This window comes from Gadus morhua, chromosome 23 (genome assembly GCF_902167405.1).
Source record: "Gadus morhua chromosome 23, gadMor3.0, whole genome shotgun sequence".
NCBI classification, from domain to species: domain Eukaryota; kingdom Metazoa; phylum Chordata; class Actinopteri; order Gadiformes; family Gadidae; genus Gadus; species Gadus morhua.
This window is the reverse complement of record NC_044070.1, coordinates 19396441-19411440: the sequence shown is the minus strand read 5'-3', so window position 1 is coordinate 19411440 and position 15000 is coordinate 19396441. Positions and strand designations below refer to the sequence as shown.

Genomic DNA, 15000 nt, shown 5'->3' with positions numbered 1-15000 from the left:
AAGTTGTATTTGTTTGATGCAGAGTGTTAATAAAGTTGTGTTTGTTTCACGCAGAGACAGGGAAGCCCTCGGCCCCTCCCTGCGCCCCCGGCTTGGTCCCGTGTGGGGGGGGAGGAGGGGGGGGTGTCCAGGCCAGCCAGGTGTGTGACTTCACCCCCCAGTGTCCCCATGGCGACGATGAGAAACACTGCCGTAAGCACACGCATCCACTACCTGTTCATCTGTGAGGTCTATGATTGGCTGATGGTGTCAATTAATAATGTGAGACATGTTGAGATGTGGGATGAGATGTGATGATGAGATGAGATGAGATGATGAGGGGATGATGAGATGAGGTGATGATGAGATGAGATGAGATGTGAAGATGTGATGATGAGATGTGATGATGAGATGAGATGATGAGGTGATGATGAGATGAGATGATGAGGTGATGATGAGATGAGATGTGATGATGAGATGAGATGATGAGATGTGATGATGAGATGAGATGATGAGTTGAGATGATGAGGTGGTGATGAGATGAGATGATGAGATGTGATTATGCGATGAGATGTGATGATGAGATGAGATGTGATGATGAGATGAGATGATGAGGTGATGATGAGATGAGATGATGAGATGTGATGATGAGATGAGATGTGATGATGAGATGAGATGATGAGGTGATGATGAGATCTGATGATGAGATGAGATGTGATGATGAGATGAGATGATGAGGTGATGATGAGATGAGATGATGAGATGTGATGATGAGATGAGGTGATGATGAGGTGATGATGAGATGAGTTATGAAGATTTGATGATGAGATGAGATGATGAGATGTGATGATGAGATGTGATGATGAGGTGATGATGAGATGAGATGAGATGTGATGATGAGATGTGGTTGTTCAGCGGCACTCTGTGACTTCGGGACGGACGGCTGTGGCTGGCATGAGGTCTCACCAGGCGATGGATTTGATTGGGTGAGAGGACAGACAGAGGACGTCCCCCCAGACTACCAGGGTCACCCCGAACTCCTGGACCACTCCACCAACACTACTGAGGGTACACACACACACACACACACACACACACACACACACACACACACACACACACACACACACACGTACACACACACGTACACACGCACACACACGTACACACACACACACACACACACGTACACACACACACACACGTACACACACACACACACACACACGTACACACACACACACACACGTACACACACACGCGTACACACACACACGTACACACACACACACACACACACACACACACACACACACACACACACACACACACACACACTCACAGTAAATAAGGAGACATCAAGCACACTTCCTGTCCCTCTTCCAGGTCACTTCCTGTTTGTGGTGCAGAACAGCAGCAGCCTGTCGCCCCGCGCCGTGCTCAGAGGACCTCAGTTCCAGCAGTCCTCTTCCTCCTGCACCATGACCTTCTGGTGAGGGTACCCCCTCCTCCTCCTCCTCCTCCCCCTCATCCTCCTCCTCCTCCTCCTCCTGCTGCTCCTCCTCCTGCTGCTCCTCCTGCTCCTCCTCCTCCTCCTCCTCCTCCTCTTCTTACTCCTCCTCCTCATCTTCCTCCTCCTCCTCCTGCTGCTCCTCCTCCTTCTCCTCCTCCTCCTCCTCCTCCTCCTCCTCCTCCTCCTTCTCCACCATGATCTTCTGGTTAGGCGACCTCGTTTCTCCTTTAATACCTACTTCCTCCTCCTCTTCTTCCTCCGCCTCCCCCTCATCCTCCTGCACCATGACCATCTGGGGAGGACAGCTCCTTGCTCCTTTAATTCCTCCTCTTCCTCCTTCCTCCTCTTCCTCCTACAACATGACCTTCTGGTGAAGAACACACCTCATAGTTCTTTCTTTCATCCTTTATTTTTTCTCTCTCTCTCTCTCTCTCTCTCTCTCTCTCTCTCTCTCTCTCTCTCTCTCTCTCTCTCTCTCTCTCTCTCTCTCTCTCTCTCTCTCTCTCTCTCTCTCTCTCTCTCTCTCCCTCTCTCTCTCTAAGATTATATCAGTTAGCGCCCGGCCTGTCTGAAAGCTGCTGAGAGTTTATAAATGAAGCTGATAGCGTGAATGAGCATCCATCTTGCTGGACTGTGGCTGAAGTGTAATATACAGAGATGGATACTCTGGATCCGACCCACCATGGGATGGACTGCTGGCCTGGCAGACCAGAGCAGAGGAGACCAGAATGGAGACCAGGGTAGAGGAGACAAGAGACTAGAGTACAGACCAGACTAGAGGAGACCAGAGACTAGAGTACAGACTAGAGGAGAGGAGACCAGAGATTAGAGTACAGACTAGAGTAGAGGAGACCAGACTAGAGGAGACCAGAGACTAGAGTACAGACCAGAGTAGAGGAGACTAGAGAAGATTAGACCAGAGTAGATGAGACTAGAGTACAGACCAGAGTAGACACCGGAGTACAGACCAGACTAGAGGAGACCCGAGTACAGACCAGAGTAGGGGAGACCAGAGTAGAGGAGACCAGAGTAGAGTAGAGACCAGTGTCGAGACTAGAGTAGAGGAGACCAGAGTGGGGACCAGTATACAGCCCACAGCATGTTAGATCAGAGCAGGCCAGACTAAAGGATCCCAGAGCTGTGTCCGACGGCAGTGTTCCCCTCCCCAGGCACTACAACGCGGGAATCTCGGTTGGGGCGGTGGACCTGTACCTGCGCGTCTCCGGCTCCGACAACAACAACACGGTGCTGTGGAGGGCCTTCAACAGCCAGGGCCCCCGCTGGAACCGGGTGGAGGTTCAGCTGGGACGCATCCCCCGGCCCTTCCACCTGCTGCTGGCCAAGCTCAGCATGGGCATGTTCGACGGCGTCTCCGCCCTCGACGACGTCGCGTTCCGGAACTGCTCGTTGCCCCCGGCGATGGAGGCGTGCCCCAAGGCTGGCCAGTTCCACTGCGCCCGCAGCCGCGCCTGCGTGGACCACCTGCAGGTCTGCGACCTGACGGACGACTGCGGCGACGGATCCGACGAGGAGGGCTGCGGTGAGTCCACATCAACCCCGCATGGCTGACTCCGCCAGCGGTGTGGGAATGTGTGGATGAATGGGTGAATGTCAGGCAATATTGTAAAGCGCTTTGAGTGGCCACTGGTTAGAAAAGCGCTGTATAACCGCACTCCATTCACCGTTCACCACCTCTAATGTGAAGCACCTCTCCGGGTCCCCCCAGCTCCAGAGCTCCAGTGCGACTTCGAGGAGGGCCTGTGCAGCTGGTCCCAGGACGCCGGCGGGGCCGACGTCTTCGACTGGACCCGGGTGCGGGGCCCCACCCCCACCCTGAGCACGGGCCCCTGGAAGGACCACACGCTGGGCCTGGCCCGGGGCCACTACCTGTACATCGAGGCCTCCGCGCCCCAGGCCTTCGGGGACACGGCGGTCCTGCTCAGCCCGGTGTTCCAGCCCACCCCGGGGGGCTTCTCAGGGGGCCAGGCTCCCTGTGTGATGCGGTTTGTCGCGGCAATTTCCTTTAACAGATATCGCGTCTAGGACGCAAAAAAGCACACAACACTTGTAGACAACTGACCTAGGTTTAATGCATGCATACATTAGACTCCGCTCGAGCAGAGTGAGTCAAGGATACAGTTTGACAGAGCTATTTAAACAGTTTCCCATCCTCCCCACATTGCAGATGTCAGTAATCAAATCAGGTAATGCTTACCCGAGACACAGAGCTGCCTGTGAACTCATCAAGCAGAAGAGTGCATAAGAGGATGTCTTCTCCCTCGGGACAGGATTACCCAAGTACGATGGTTATCATTTTGATTGACATTGAGGAAAAGGCAGGGTGGCAAGAAAATAGACCTCTGAAAAATAAGTTCAGATGTCTATGGGAAATAACATGGGGTTTTTGAATGATCGTACATAACAAACTCTGTAGGGGGCGAAGAAGTAAAAGCTGCTGACGTTTTGAACTACCCACTTTTTTCCATCTAGATTCCACTTGGGTTTTGGATTGTTGCTGCCGTTAAAGTAGTAAACGATTATAAATGCTACTTTAACGGCACCGACAATACCGGTCTACACACGGAATTGAAAACAAAGCATGTATAGCTAAAAGGTAACAACATATGTATTTTTTCTCCATCCCAGGTTCCACTACCACATGTTCGGGACCCACGTGGCCCGCCTGGCCGTGTACATGAGGACCACCTCCGCCGGCCGCGGACACATGCTGTGGCTGCAGTACGGTAACCGCGGCGACCTGTGGCATCGGAAGACCCTCTACCTCAACAGCGGCCGCCCCTTTCAGGTGAGGTCGTGACCCCCGCAGGTGGGACTGATAAGTGGTTCAGGGGTTTAGCAGTGCTTTTATATGAAGAGACTGACTTCAGGGACAGGTCGTTGAGGAGCAGGTAGGGTTTAGACGGTACTATTGGGAATCAAACCCAGAGCCCGGGTTTCATCTGGCTTTGGCTGGGAGTCGAACAGGGGAGGAGGAGAGGAGGAGGAGGGAGCTCCCTAGAGATTAATGTTCTCCTCTAGATTAATGCTGTCCTCTAGATTAACGTTCTCCTTTCGAGGAACGTTCTCGTTTAGATGAATTTTCTCCTCTAGATTAATGTTCTCCTCTAGATGGATGTTCTCCTCTAGATGAATGTTCTCCTCTAGATGAATGACTTATCTTAATGATGTGTGTTGTTTTGAAATGTCTTAAATATTGTCAGCACAGCTATGAGAACGACAGTGTTTCTCTCTTCCTTGTAAACAAACAAAACAGCACAGAATGACTGAAGAGATATCTCAGGTCCCAGCTAGGAAGCTACAGGCTAGGTTCCAATAAGGTTGCAACACAAGTGAACAAATATACACAAACCAAACGCACATCTCTGGTCCAAACCTGAGTGGTTGGTTCATTATATCTTCCTAGCATGCTACAGAGACATTAACACGGTCCAAGGAGCCTTGGGAATCTGCAGGATGTTTATTGTTTGATTATGCAAATATTGTTCCGACCATGATAGCAAACAGGCTTGCTAATGTTAATTTCACCTTCCATTAGCCTAGCATGAATAGCATGGATCATTAGCCCCAGCTCGTAAAGACCTTGTCTGAATCACCATCATGACCCACAGACTTAGTTTGTTGTTTCATTTGTTCTCATATCGGATGTTATATAGTAGTTAATGTCTGTCTGTCTTTCTTCTGTCTGTCTGTCTGCCTGCCTGTCTGCAGATCCTGGTAGAGGGGACGGTGGGAGACGACTTCAGCGGAGACATCGCCATCGACGACCTGTCTTTCCTTGACTGTTCCCTGAACGATGGTATGTGAGACAGGTTTAGGATGGTAGGTGAGACAGGTGTACGTTATAGGTGGGACAGGTGTACGATGGTAGTTGAGACAGGTCTAGGATAGTAGGGGGGACAGGTATACCATGGTAGGTGAGACAGGTCTAGGATGGTAGGTGAGACAGGTGTACGTTATAGGGGGGACAGGTGTACGATGGTATGTGAGACAGGCGTTGTGTACGACGGTGGGTGAGACAGATGACGGATGGTAGATGAGACGGGTGTTGTGAGACAGGTTCATAACTAGAGCAGTAGTGTAGGGTGGTAGGTGAGACAGGTGTGGTGAAACAGGTTCATAACATGGGTGTCTGACTAGAGTTGTAATATAGGACGGCAGGTAAGACAGGTGTGGTGTACGCCAGTAGGTGAGACGGTTGACGGATGGTAGGTGAGACAGGTGGGGTGAGACAGGTGACGGATGGTAGGTGAGACAGGTGGGGTGAGACAGGTCCACAACACGGTGCGCGACCACGCAGGCTGCTGTGGGCTCAGGTCGGGGGTTCCTCTCTCACACGGTGTCTGCCACTGCCTTGCTCCAGAGCCGCTGCCCTCGGTGCGGCCCACCGCCCCCCCGCCGAGGACCGAGACCCCCAGCCCCCCGGCCGACCGCTGCCCCCCCGGTCTGGTGTCCTGCAGCGCCCCCCCCGGGTGCGTCTCCCAGGAGGCCCTCTGCGACTTCAACCACGACTGCGGCGACGGATCGGACGAGGAGGGCTGTGGTGAGCACTTCTCCTCCTCCTAGAGGATCATGGGAACTGTAGTCCAGTCTAGAGGATCATGGGAACTGTAGTCCAGTCTAGAGGATCATGGGAGCTGTGGTCCAGTCTAGAGGATCATGGGAACTGTAGTCCAGTCTAGAGGATCATGGGAGCTGTGGTCCAGTCTAGAGGATCATGGGAACTGTAGTCCAGTCTAGAGGATCATGGGAACTGTAGTCCAGTCTAGAGGATCATGGGAACTGTAGTCCAGTCTAGAGGATCATGGGAACTGTAGTCCAGTCTAGAGGATCATGGGAGCTGTGGTCCAGTCTAGAGGATCATGGGAACTGTAGTCCAGTGCAGGGGTTCTCAAAGTTTTGACAGCTGAGGGCCAATTTAGGACCCCAAAATTTGACTGAGGGCCGCCAAAGGAGAAAGAAATTGGCGGGAAACGCCGTCAGCATCCCAGTGGTGAAAAAAACATTGGCACCGTGTACCTCTGGGAGTGAGGTCAAGTGAGGTCTAAATCACGAAACTGAGGTTCGTCCTTTCAAAGTAATGTACAGTCAGATTAAAACTAACAAATGTAAAAGGATTTAATTGAAAGCTGGAGAGAGTCGACTTTTCTCTTTATATTTATTATTTTTGTTTAAATTAATATTGATATAATAATAATAAAAGAAATATATATATATATATATATATATATATTTTTTTTATAACTTATATCTGTATGTCATTGCGGGCCGCCAGGAATGTTTCTGCGGGCCACACTTTGAGAACCAATGTCCTAGAGGATCATGGGAACTGTAGTCCAGTGCGGGGGGTTCCCTAACTTTTCAGCCAACGACCTCCAAAAGACTCGCCAACCCCCACTGTCCCCGATGGTGGTTTACCCATGAAAAGGTTCTGCGGGCCAACACAGTAACAGTCCTATTCAAACTCGACACATTGCTTCACCACAGTAGCCTAGCATCCTTCATGTTATAGTTGAGATGTTACTCTAGCGATAGTATGTCAGTAATCACGGTAAAGGTTAACTCACTAATGAGATTGGCATACGAGCTCAGTGCACAACCACTGAAGTCTGGGTTTGATTTGTGAGACGGCCCTCAGAGATCATCCTCCTCGTTCAGTCCCCATCTCTATTAAGTTTGAATGTTTTTTATGTGTCTCAGAGTGTAGGAGGTGTTGATATCGTATCATTTGGTTTCCTCGTTAGAGACTTTACACTTCTCAGCGGTGCAAACGGCTGTCAGTGTTTTCCCTCCAGCTCTGGAAATGGATCAATCATCCCCATTTAAACCCACTCAGTCCAGCAATTTCTGCATTTTTAATGTTTTATCATCAGCGACAAATGCGTTTTTTCAACTTGTGATGACATTAATTCTGTTCAGTTGATCAAATATGCAAGACATTTAGGCAGTAATCAGCGTGCATTTGATCACGTTGTTTGTTTTGGTGCTCAGTGTTGCAAATTAGCTTGATTGACGGATGCTATTGTTAGCTGTAATCACCTCAGTGGAGGTTTATCGGCATTATAGTATTTATAAAGTATGCACTACTTCTATCTTGTATTAATTACGTCTAGCTCAATCTTGTGTGTGTGTGCGTGTCCATGTGTCTATGTGTGTGTGTGTGTGTGTGTGTGTGTGTGTGTGTGTGTGTGTGTGTGTGTGTGTGTGTGTGTGTGTGTGTGTGTGTGTGTGTGCGTGCCCTCAGTGCGGGAGGTGTGTGACTTTGAGGGGGGAGACCTGTGTGGGTGGAGGGGGGGGTCCTCCCTGGCCCATGCCTTCCACTGGGCCCCTGATCAGGGAGAGACCATCCACGACGGGGAGCAGAACCACCGGCCGGTCCAGGACCACACACTGTGAGTCCCCCCCCCCCCCCCCCCCCCTCTCTCTCTCTCTCTCTCTCTCTCTCTCTCTCTCTCTCTCCCTCCCTCTCTCTCTCTCTCTCTCTCTCTCTCTCTCTCTCTCTCTCTCTCTCTCTCTCTCTCTCTCTCTCTCTCTCTCAGGCTGCTTCTCCTCAGGCTCCTCCTAACTGTCTGTCTGTCTGTCTGTTTGTCTGTCTCACTCTCTCCTCCTGTCTGTCTCTCTACCTGTATCTCTGTCTCACTCTCTCTACCTGTCTGTCTCTCTACCTGTATCTCTGTCTGTCTCCCTGTCGGTCTGTTTGTCTGTCTCACTCCCACTAACTCCATCTCTACCTGTCTCTCCCTACCTGTCTCCCTATCCCCCTCCCCCCCCCCCCCCCCCCCCTCTGTCTCCAGGGGGGCTCCGGAGGGCTGGTACATGTGTGCAGACAGCTCTAAGGGGAGCTACGGCCACGCCAGCGACCTGAGGACGCCTCCCATCTCCTCCACCGGCCCACAATGCACCCTGGTGTTCTGGTACCACATGGGAGGATTCACCGTGGGGTCACTGCAGGTACACACAGGGAGACCGACAGGTAGTGAGACAGACAGGTAGAGAGACAGACAAACAGGCCGACCGGCAGGTAGAGAGACAGACGACTACAGAGAACCACAGGGAGAGAGACAGACGGCTACAGAGAACCACAGGGAGACAGACAGACAGACAGACAGACAGGCAGGCAGGCAGGTAGAGAGACAGAGGGCTACAGAGAACCACAGGTAGAGGGACAGAGACAGACAAACAGGCATATAGAAAGGCAGATATTGAACTCTCCTCACTCCCATGTAGAGAATAAGATTGTATCTTTAGGTTTTATCGTTTGCGTTGAGAGTTGTTGTTGTTGTTGTTGTGTTGTCTCCAGGTGTTGCTAAGGCACGGGAACGTCACACACGTGGTGTGGTCCCAGACCGGTAACCAGGGCAACCGGTGGAGGCGGGGCGAGGTGTTCATCGGGATCGCCAACAGCCTCCAGGTCATCATCACACCACGTCCTGTTATACTTATACATATACATCTTGGTATAAGTGCATACATATAAATGTCTATTGGGGGTATGGGGGTCCAGGTGGTGTTCCGGGCGCGGCGGGGGGTCAGCTACATGGGGGACGTGGTGGTGGACGACGTCAGCTTCCAGGGCTGCGCCCCGGGGCCCCCGGTGCCCCGGCCCTGCGGCCCCCAGGAGTTCTCCTGCTCCAGCGGCCGCTGCGTCCCCCAGGACCTGCTCTGTGACTTCATCGACCACTGTGGGGACGGCTCCGACGAGGACCCCTACTACTGCAGTGAGCCGCCCGCACCCCGCCCGATCAAAATGAATCAATTCTGGTTCTAAAACATCATTTTTTTAAGATTTCACCCTACAAATTATAGCTCTGTAATGTGTTAAACACGAGGTTAGTGTTCTGGTGAATGGACTGCGTTTAAAGTACGCTTTCCAAACCAGTGGCCACTCAGAGCGCTTTACAATATTGCCTCTCATTCATCCGTTCATTCACGCACACATTCACACACCGTGTGTTATAGTGTGTTATATTGTGTTGGTGTGTGTTATAGTGTGTGTTATATTGTGTTACAGTGGGTTGTGGTGTGTGTTATAGTGTGTGTTACAGTGTGTTGTTGTGTGTGTTATATTGTGTTACCGTGTGTTGTGGTGTGTGTTATAGTGTGTGTTATATTGTGTTACAGTGGGTTGTGGTGTGTGTTATAGTGTGTTGTGGTGTGTGTTATATTGTGTTACAGTGGGTTGTGGTGTGTGTTATAGTGTGTGTTACAGTGTGTTGTGGTGTGTGTTATAGTGTGTTACAGTGTGTTGTGGTGTGTGTCTGCAGAGGGTTTCCGGGGTCGCTGTAGCTTCGAGGTCGACCTCTGCTCCTGGCGCCAGAGCGATCGGGACGACTTTGATTGGCTGATCAAGGCCGGGGCCCCCCCCAGGGTGGGGACGGGGCCCTCCACAGACCACACGGTGGGGGGCCCCGGGGGCCACTACCTCTACCTGGACGCGTCCTTCCCCAGGGCCCTAGGGGACACGGCGCGCATCAGAGGACCTGAGTGGAGCCACCGCAGCACACACTGCACGGTCAGGGGGCTTTATGTCGTCCAGGAGTTGTTATCATGATCAATATCACGATCAATACGTCATGTTTTCTAACAACGCGTTGTCTAAATACTACTTTATCGATCCGTATTGTAATGATATTAAATTGCCATAGAACAATACAGACTCTCTCTCTGTGTCTCTCTCTCTCTCTCTCTCTCTCTCTCTCTCTCTCCCTCTCTGTCTCTCTCTCTCTCTCTCTCTCTCTCTCTCTCTCTCTCTCTCTCTCTCCCTCTGCCTCTCTCTGTCTCTCTCTCTCCCTCTGCCTCACTCTCGTTCCCTCTCCGTCTCTCTCTCTCTCTCTCTCTCTGCCTCTCTCTCTCTCTCTCTCTCTCTCTCTCTCTCTCTCTCTCTCTCTCTCTCTCTCTCTCTCTCTCTCTCTCTCTCTCTCTCTCTCTTTCTCTCTCTCTCCCTCTCCGTCTCTGTCTCTGTCTCTGTCTCTGTCTCTCTCTCTCTCTCTCTCTCTCTCTCTGTCTCTCTCTGTCTCTGTCTCTGTCTCTGTCTCTATTTAGTTGAGCTGATTTGTTATTAATGACCAGTCATGTTCACCTTATTATGATGACTATCAATCACTCCACACCCCCAGTGTGTGTGTGTGTGTGTATGTGCGTGTGTGTGTGTTTGTTTGTGTGTGTGTGTGTGTGTGTGTGGAGATGTGATTGACAGCTGAGCCTTCAGTGTGTGTGGTCTTTTTCCCTCAACAACAGAGCTCAATTTGACAGGAGGCAAGCAAGCCCAGACACACACGCTCACACATACAAACACAAGCATGCTAGCGTGCACACACACACACACACACAAACACAAACACAAGCACACACCCAGACACACACACACGCGCACACGCGAGCGTGCACGCACACACACAGCTAGACCATGGAGTATAGTAAATGGAGCTTTATTGATCGGTGTTGCTCCATCTGTAAACCTTCTCACAGTCAATCATAGATCAATATGTTGTCTGGTCCTTCTGATCTTAATAACTGCTGAGCATAATGACGATCTATAGAGCCAGAGAGGCTGTGATAATAAATATAACATAATGTTGAGCTATAGAACTATAGATTACATGATACATAAAGAAGAGCCATAGAACTAGAGAGGATGTGTTAATAACAGAATTATAATGTAGTGCTATGGAACTAGAGGATGTGTAAATAACAGTATTATAATATACCGCTATATATCTAGAGAGGACGTGTGTGACATCATGTCGATCTAGAGAGTAGGGAGAACTAGACCAGCTATATGTTCTAGTGTTTGGGCGTTGGAGACGCAGACAGAATAGCAAGCAGCCAACCAAACACCTGCAATCATATCAATGAATGATATGTTTTGAGTCGGGCTCTGTGAACTATACAGAGCTATTGTGTTTTCATTAGGGCTGGTTCTGGGTTCCTGCTTTAAAGTCACGCTCCATTTACTGCACAGAATAATGCTTCAAACGGGTGTTTGGAGAGATGGGTTGTTTGTTCTGGTCTCTCCAGGAGTGTAGAGCTGTGTTCTTTGTCCTGGTCTCTCCAGATGTGTGGAGCTGTGTTCTTTTTTCTGATCACTCCAGATGTGTAGAGCTGTGTTCAGGTCTCTCCAGATGTGTCGAGCTGTATTCTTTGCTTTTGTCTCTCCAGAGGTTCAGAGCCGTGTTCTTGGTTCTGATTGGTTCCGGTCTGTCCTGATGTGTAGATCTCTGTTCTTGGTTCTGGTCTCTCCAGATGTGTAAGGCGTTTTCTCGGTTCCCCAGATGCGGTTCTCGCTCCACATGTCGGGCGACGGCGTGGGGGCGCTGGCCGTGATGCTGGTGAGCGGCGGCGGCGGCGGCGGCGGCGGCGGCGGCGGTGGCGACGGCGGCGGCGGCGGCGGCGGCGGCGGCGGCGGCGGCGGCGGCGGCAGTGGCGTTGGTGGCGGCCTGCGGACGCTGCTGAACCTGACCGGGGAGCAGGGCCACTACTGGCAGAGCCGGCAGCTCACCCTGGCCGCGCCCCGAGACTTCATGGTGGAGTTCCGGGGCAAGGTGGGACGCAACCCCATGAGGGAGATCTGCCTGGACGACGTGGTGTTCTCCCCAGGGTGCCTCCCCGCGCCGCAGGCAGAGACCCCCGACCCTCTGCCCCCCACAGGTACAGCTAGACCTAGACCCCCTACCCTAACTCTGCGTTGACACCAAAAGCAGGGCAAATGCTCGCGCCTCATGTTTGCTCGTGCGAGTACATAAACTTTACTCGTCTGAGTGTTTTGCGCGAACTTCAAAACCCTAACACAAGTGTAGGAGGAGGGGCTAACCTCTTGTGAACGCCAAAGTTTCTTCCCGTCAATTCCTTCTCGACCATGGCCCAGATAACCCCCACTAACCCCCACACGAGTCTTTACTTGTTGATGTACCAGTGACATCAACATCAACAGGACCCAACATATGATATTGGCTATTATATTTAAGCAATAGATCACGCCAGTCTGTGGTATGTGCTCATTATACCACTGTTAAGGGGCGTTGTCCGGCCCCGACGCGCAGCGGAGGGCCGGTGACCCCCTTCACAGTGGTATAATGAGCACATACCACTGACTGAAGTGATCTATTGCTTTTATACAACGGTTACTGTTATGGCGAAACGAAAGTCATAGACACACTACATTTAAAAAGAAACAAAGAAAGTCATCGTAGCCGTTTTGTTAAAGAATACAAAAAAGTAGTCCCTCCTGGCTGCCGCTATGCATCGACGGTCGCTATGCAACACACTTTAGCGTCCCTCCGAGAGAAGGCTCGGCTAGAGCGGTTCGCCGGCAATTTATCCTATGGAGCAGTTCACTCGCCGTGTGCCTAAGCTTTCGTTAGTCTCTCCATCGCCTTGCTCACTCCCGGAGTAACAACATTTACACCCTCTCCATCATCCAACATATGTTTTACTTTGTAACTGTTTCTACTTCCAGGCGCGGAGTGATATGCAAACTTTCACAAAATGATCGGGCGTCATAGCAGTTATGTATATGCTCATTATACAACAGTTGGGAACCAATCAGATCGCTGGATTTAGGTCCCCCGTTGTATAATATGTATTATATTATATCGATATATTATAGAGCTTTAAAATGACTTTCCCCCCCATGTTGGGCTCCACTCTGGACTTCAGGGACTGTACTCTGAAAGCATTGAGCCAAATTTGCGGAAAAGAAAAGTGTCCGCGTGGATAGAATAAGGCGAAATTTTGTGTTACATTGTGTTACATTGTGTTACATTGTGTCACATTATGTTACATTGTGTTATATTGTGTCATTTTGTGTTACATTGTGTTACATTGTGTTACATTATGTTATATTGTGTTATATTGTGTCACATTGTGTTACATTGTGTCACATTATTTTATATTGTGTTATATTGTGTCACATTGTGTTACATTGTGTTACATTGTGTCACATTATTTTATATTGTGTCACATTGTGTTACATTGTGTCACATTGTGTTACATTGTGTCACATTATTTTATATTGTGTTATATTGTGTCACATTGTGTTACATTGTGTTGCATTGTGTTACATTGTGTTTCATTGTGTTTCATTGTGTTACATTGTGTTACATTGTGCTCTCCAGGCTGTCCGGCAGGGTTCCTGCGGTGCTCCAGCGGGGGTTGTGTGTCTGAGGACCGCTGGTGCGACTTCAGGGACGACTGCGGCGACGGCAGCGATGAGGTGCATTGTGGGACGTCGTGTTCCCTGGAGGCAGGCCGCTGCGGCTGGAGCCCCTCCCCCGCCGACACCCTGGACTGGACCCTCGGGACCGGGACCCCCAACAGCGTCGGACCCCCCCACGACCACACCCTCCACACCCAGCAGGGTACAACCCCCCCCCATAGGAATTACCTTACCTTATCTTAATAATAAAATGGATTTGACTTACCCTCTCTCTCTCTCTCTCTCTCCCCCTCTCTCTCTCTCTCTCTCTCTCTCTCTCTCTCTCTCTCTCTCTCTCTCTCTCTCTCTCCCCCCCTCTCTCCCTGTGTCTCTCTCTCTCCCTCTCTCTCTCTCTCTCCCCCTCTCTCTCTCTCTCTCTCCCCCTCTCTCCCTGTGTCTCTCTCTCTCCCCCTCTCTCTATCTGTCTCTCTCTCCGCTCTCCTCTCTCTCTCTCTCTCCTTCTCTCGCTCTCTCTCTCTCTCTCTCTCTCTCTCTCTCTCTCTCTCTCTCTCTCTCTCTCTCTCTCTGTATCTCTCTCCGCTCTCCTCTCTCTCTCTCGCTCTCGCTCTCGCTCTCTCTCTCGCTCTCGCTCTCGCTCTCGCTCTCGCTCTCTCTCTCTCTCGCTCTCGCTCTCGCTCTCTCTCTCTCTCTCTCTCTCTCTCTCTCTCTCTCTCTCTCTCTCTCTCTCTCTCTCCCCCCCCCCCCCCCCCCCCCCCTCCAGGTCACTTCCTGTTCCTGGCCTCCAGTCCGGGGGGTGTGCGTGGGGATAAGGCCCACATGAGGAGCTCTGTGTGGAGGGCCTCAGGCCCCTACTGCCGGCTCTCCTTCTGGTACTACATCTCCCAGCATGCCTCAGGAACCATCCGCCTGCTGGTCAAGGTGACGCGGGGTGATGATGTCATCAGGGGGGGCTTAAAGGGGGCCTATAAGATCTGTGCTGTGGTAAAATATCCATACTTACGTGGGGCGTTCCAATTACGATTGCGGCGAAAAGAAGTGTACTGAAAGGACCCGGATGGTGCACTCAAAACGATCAAACCGCAGACTGTGGATCGATGTACACTTTTCGTACTCAACGGCAGCCATCTTAGCTATGTAGCGGAAGAGGCGGAGCCAGGCTAAGCCAACGTTGGCACATTTTCCACATAGCCTGCATTAATGGAGTCATTTTGTGGCTTTTATAATTTTTTTGTTTTTTTATAGCTGCTAGGCTTAAAGAGTTCACCGTTCAAAGCGGGATGTTTATTGCGGGGGAGGAGCCGCGGCGGCAGTCGTGATCGTAGTTTCCGGTCGGTGC

At 51.0% G+C, this 15000-nt stretch overlaps 1 protein-coding gene across 1 annotated transcript in view; it reads left to right on the top strand.

Annotated features, from left to right (window-relative positions):
- Positions 1 to 15000, top strand: part of malrd1 (MAM and LDL receptor class A domain containing 1) — a 29739-nt gene that overhangs the window by 4928 nt on the left and 9811 nt on the right. The window contains exons 6-21 of the mRNA XM_030349729.1: positions 55 to 192; positions 895 to 1047; positions 1366 to 1471; positions 2662 to 3032; positions 3219 to 3495; positions 4139 to 4298; positions 5222 to 5309; positions 5874 to 6053; positions 7755 to 7902; positions 8305 to 8461; positions 8811 to 8921; positions 9015 to 9228; positions 9775 to 10022; positions 11782 to 12157; positions 13624 to 13866; positions 14425 to 14582. Coding sequence (XP_030205589.1) covers positions 55 to 192; positions 895 to 1047; positions 1366 to 1471; positions 2662 to 3032; positions 3219 to 3495; positions 4139 to 4298; positions 5222 to 5309; positions 5874 to 6053; positions 7755 to 7902; positions 8305 to 8461; positions 8811 to 8921; positions 9015 to 9228; positions 9775 to 10022; positions 11782 to 12157; positions 13624 to 13866; positions 14425 to 14582 — 3128 coding nt within the window. The remainder of the gene's footprint in view (positions 1 to 54; positions 193 to 894; positions 1048 to 1365; positions 1472 to 2661; positions 3033 to 3218; positions 3496 to 4138; positions 4299 to 5221; positions 5310 to 5873; positions 6054 to 7754; positions 7903 to 8304; positions 8462 to 8810; positions 8922 to 9014; positions 9229 to 9774; positions 10023 to 11781; positions 12158 to 13623; positions 13867 to 14424; positions 14583 to 15000) is intronic.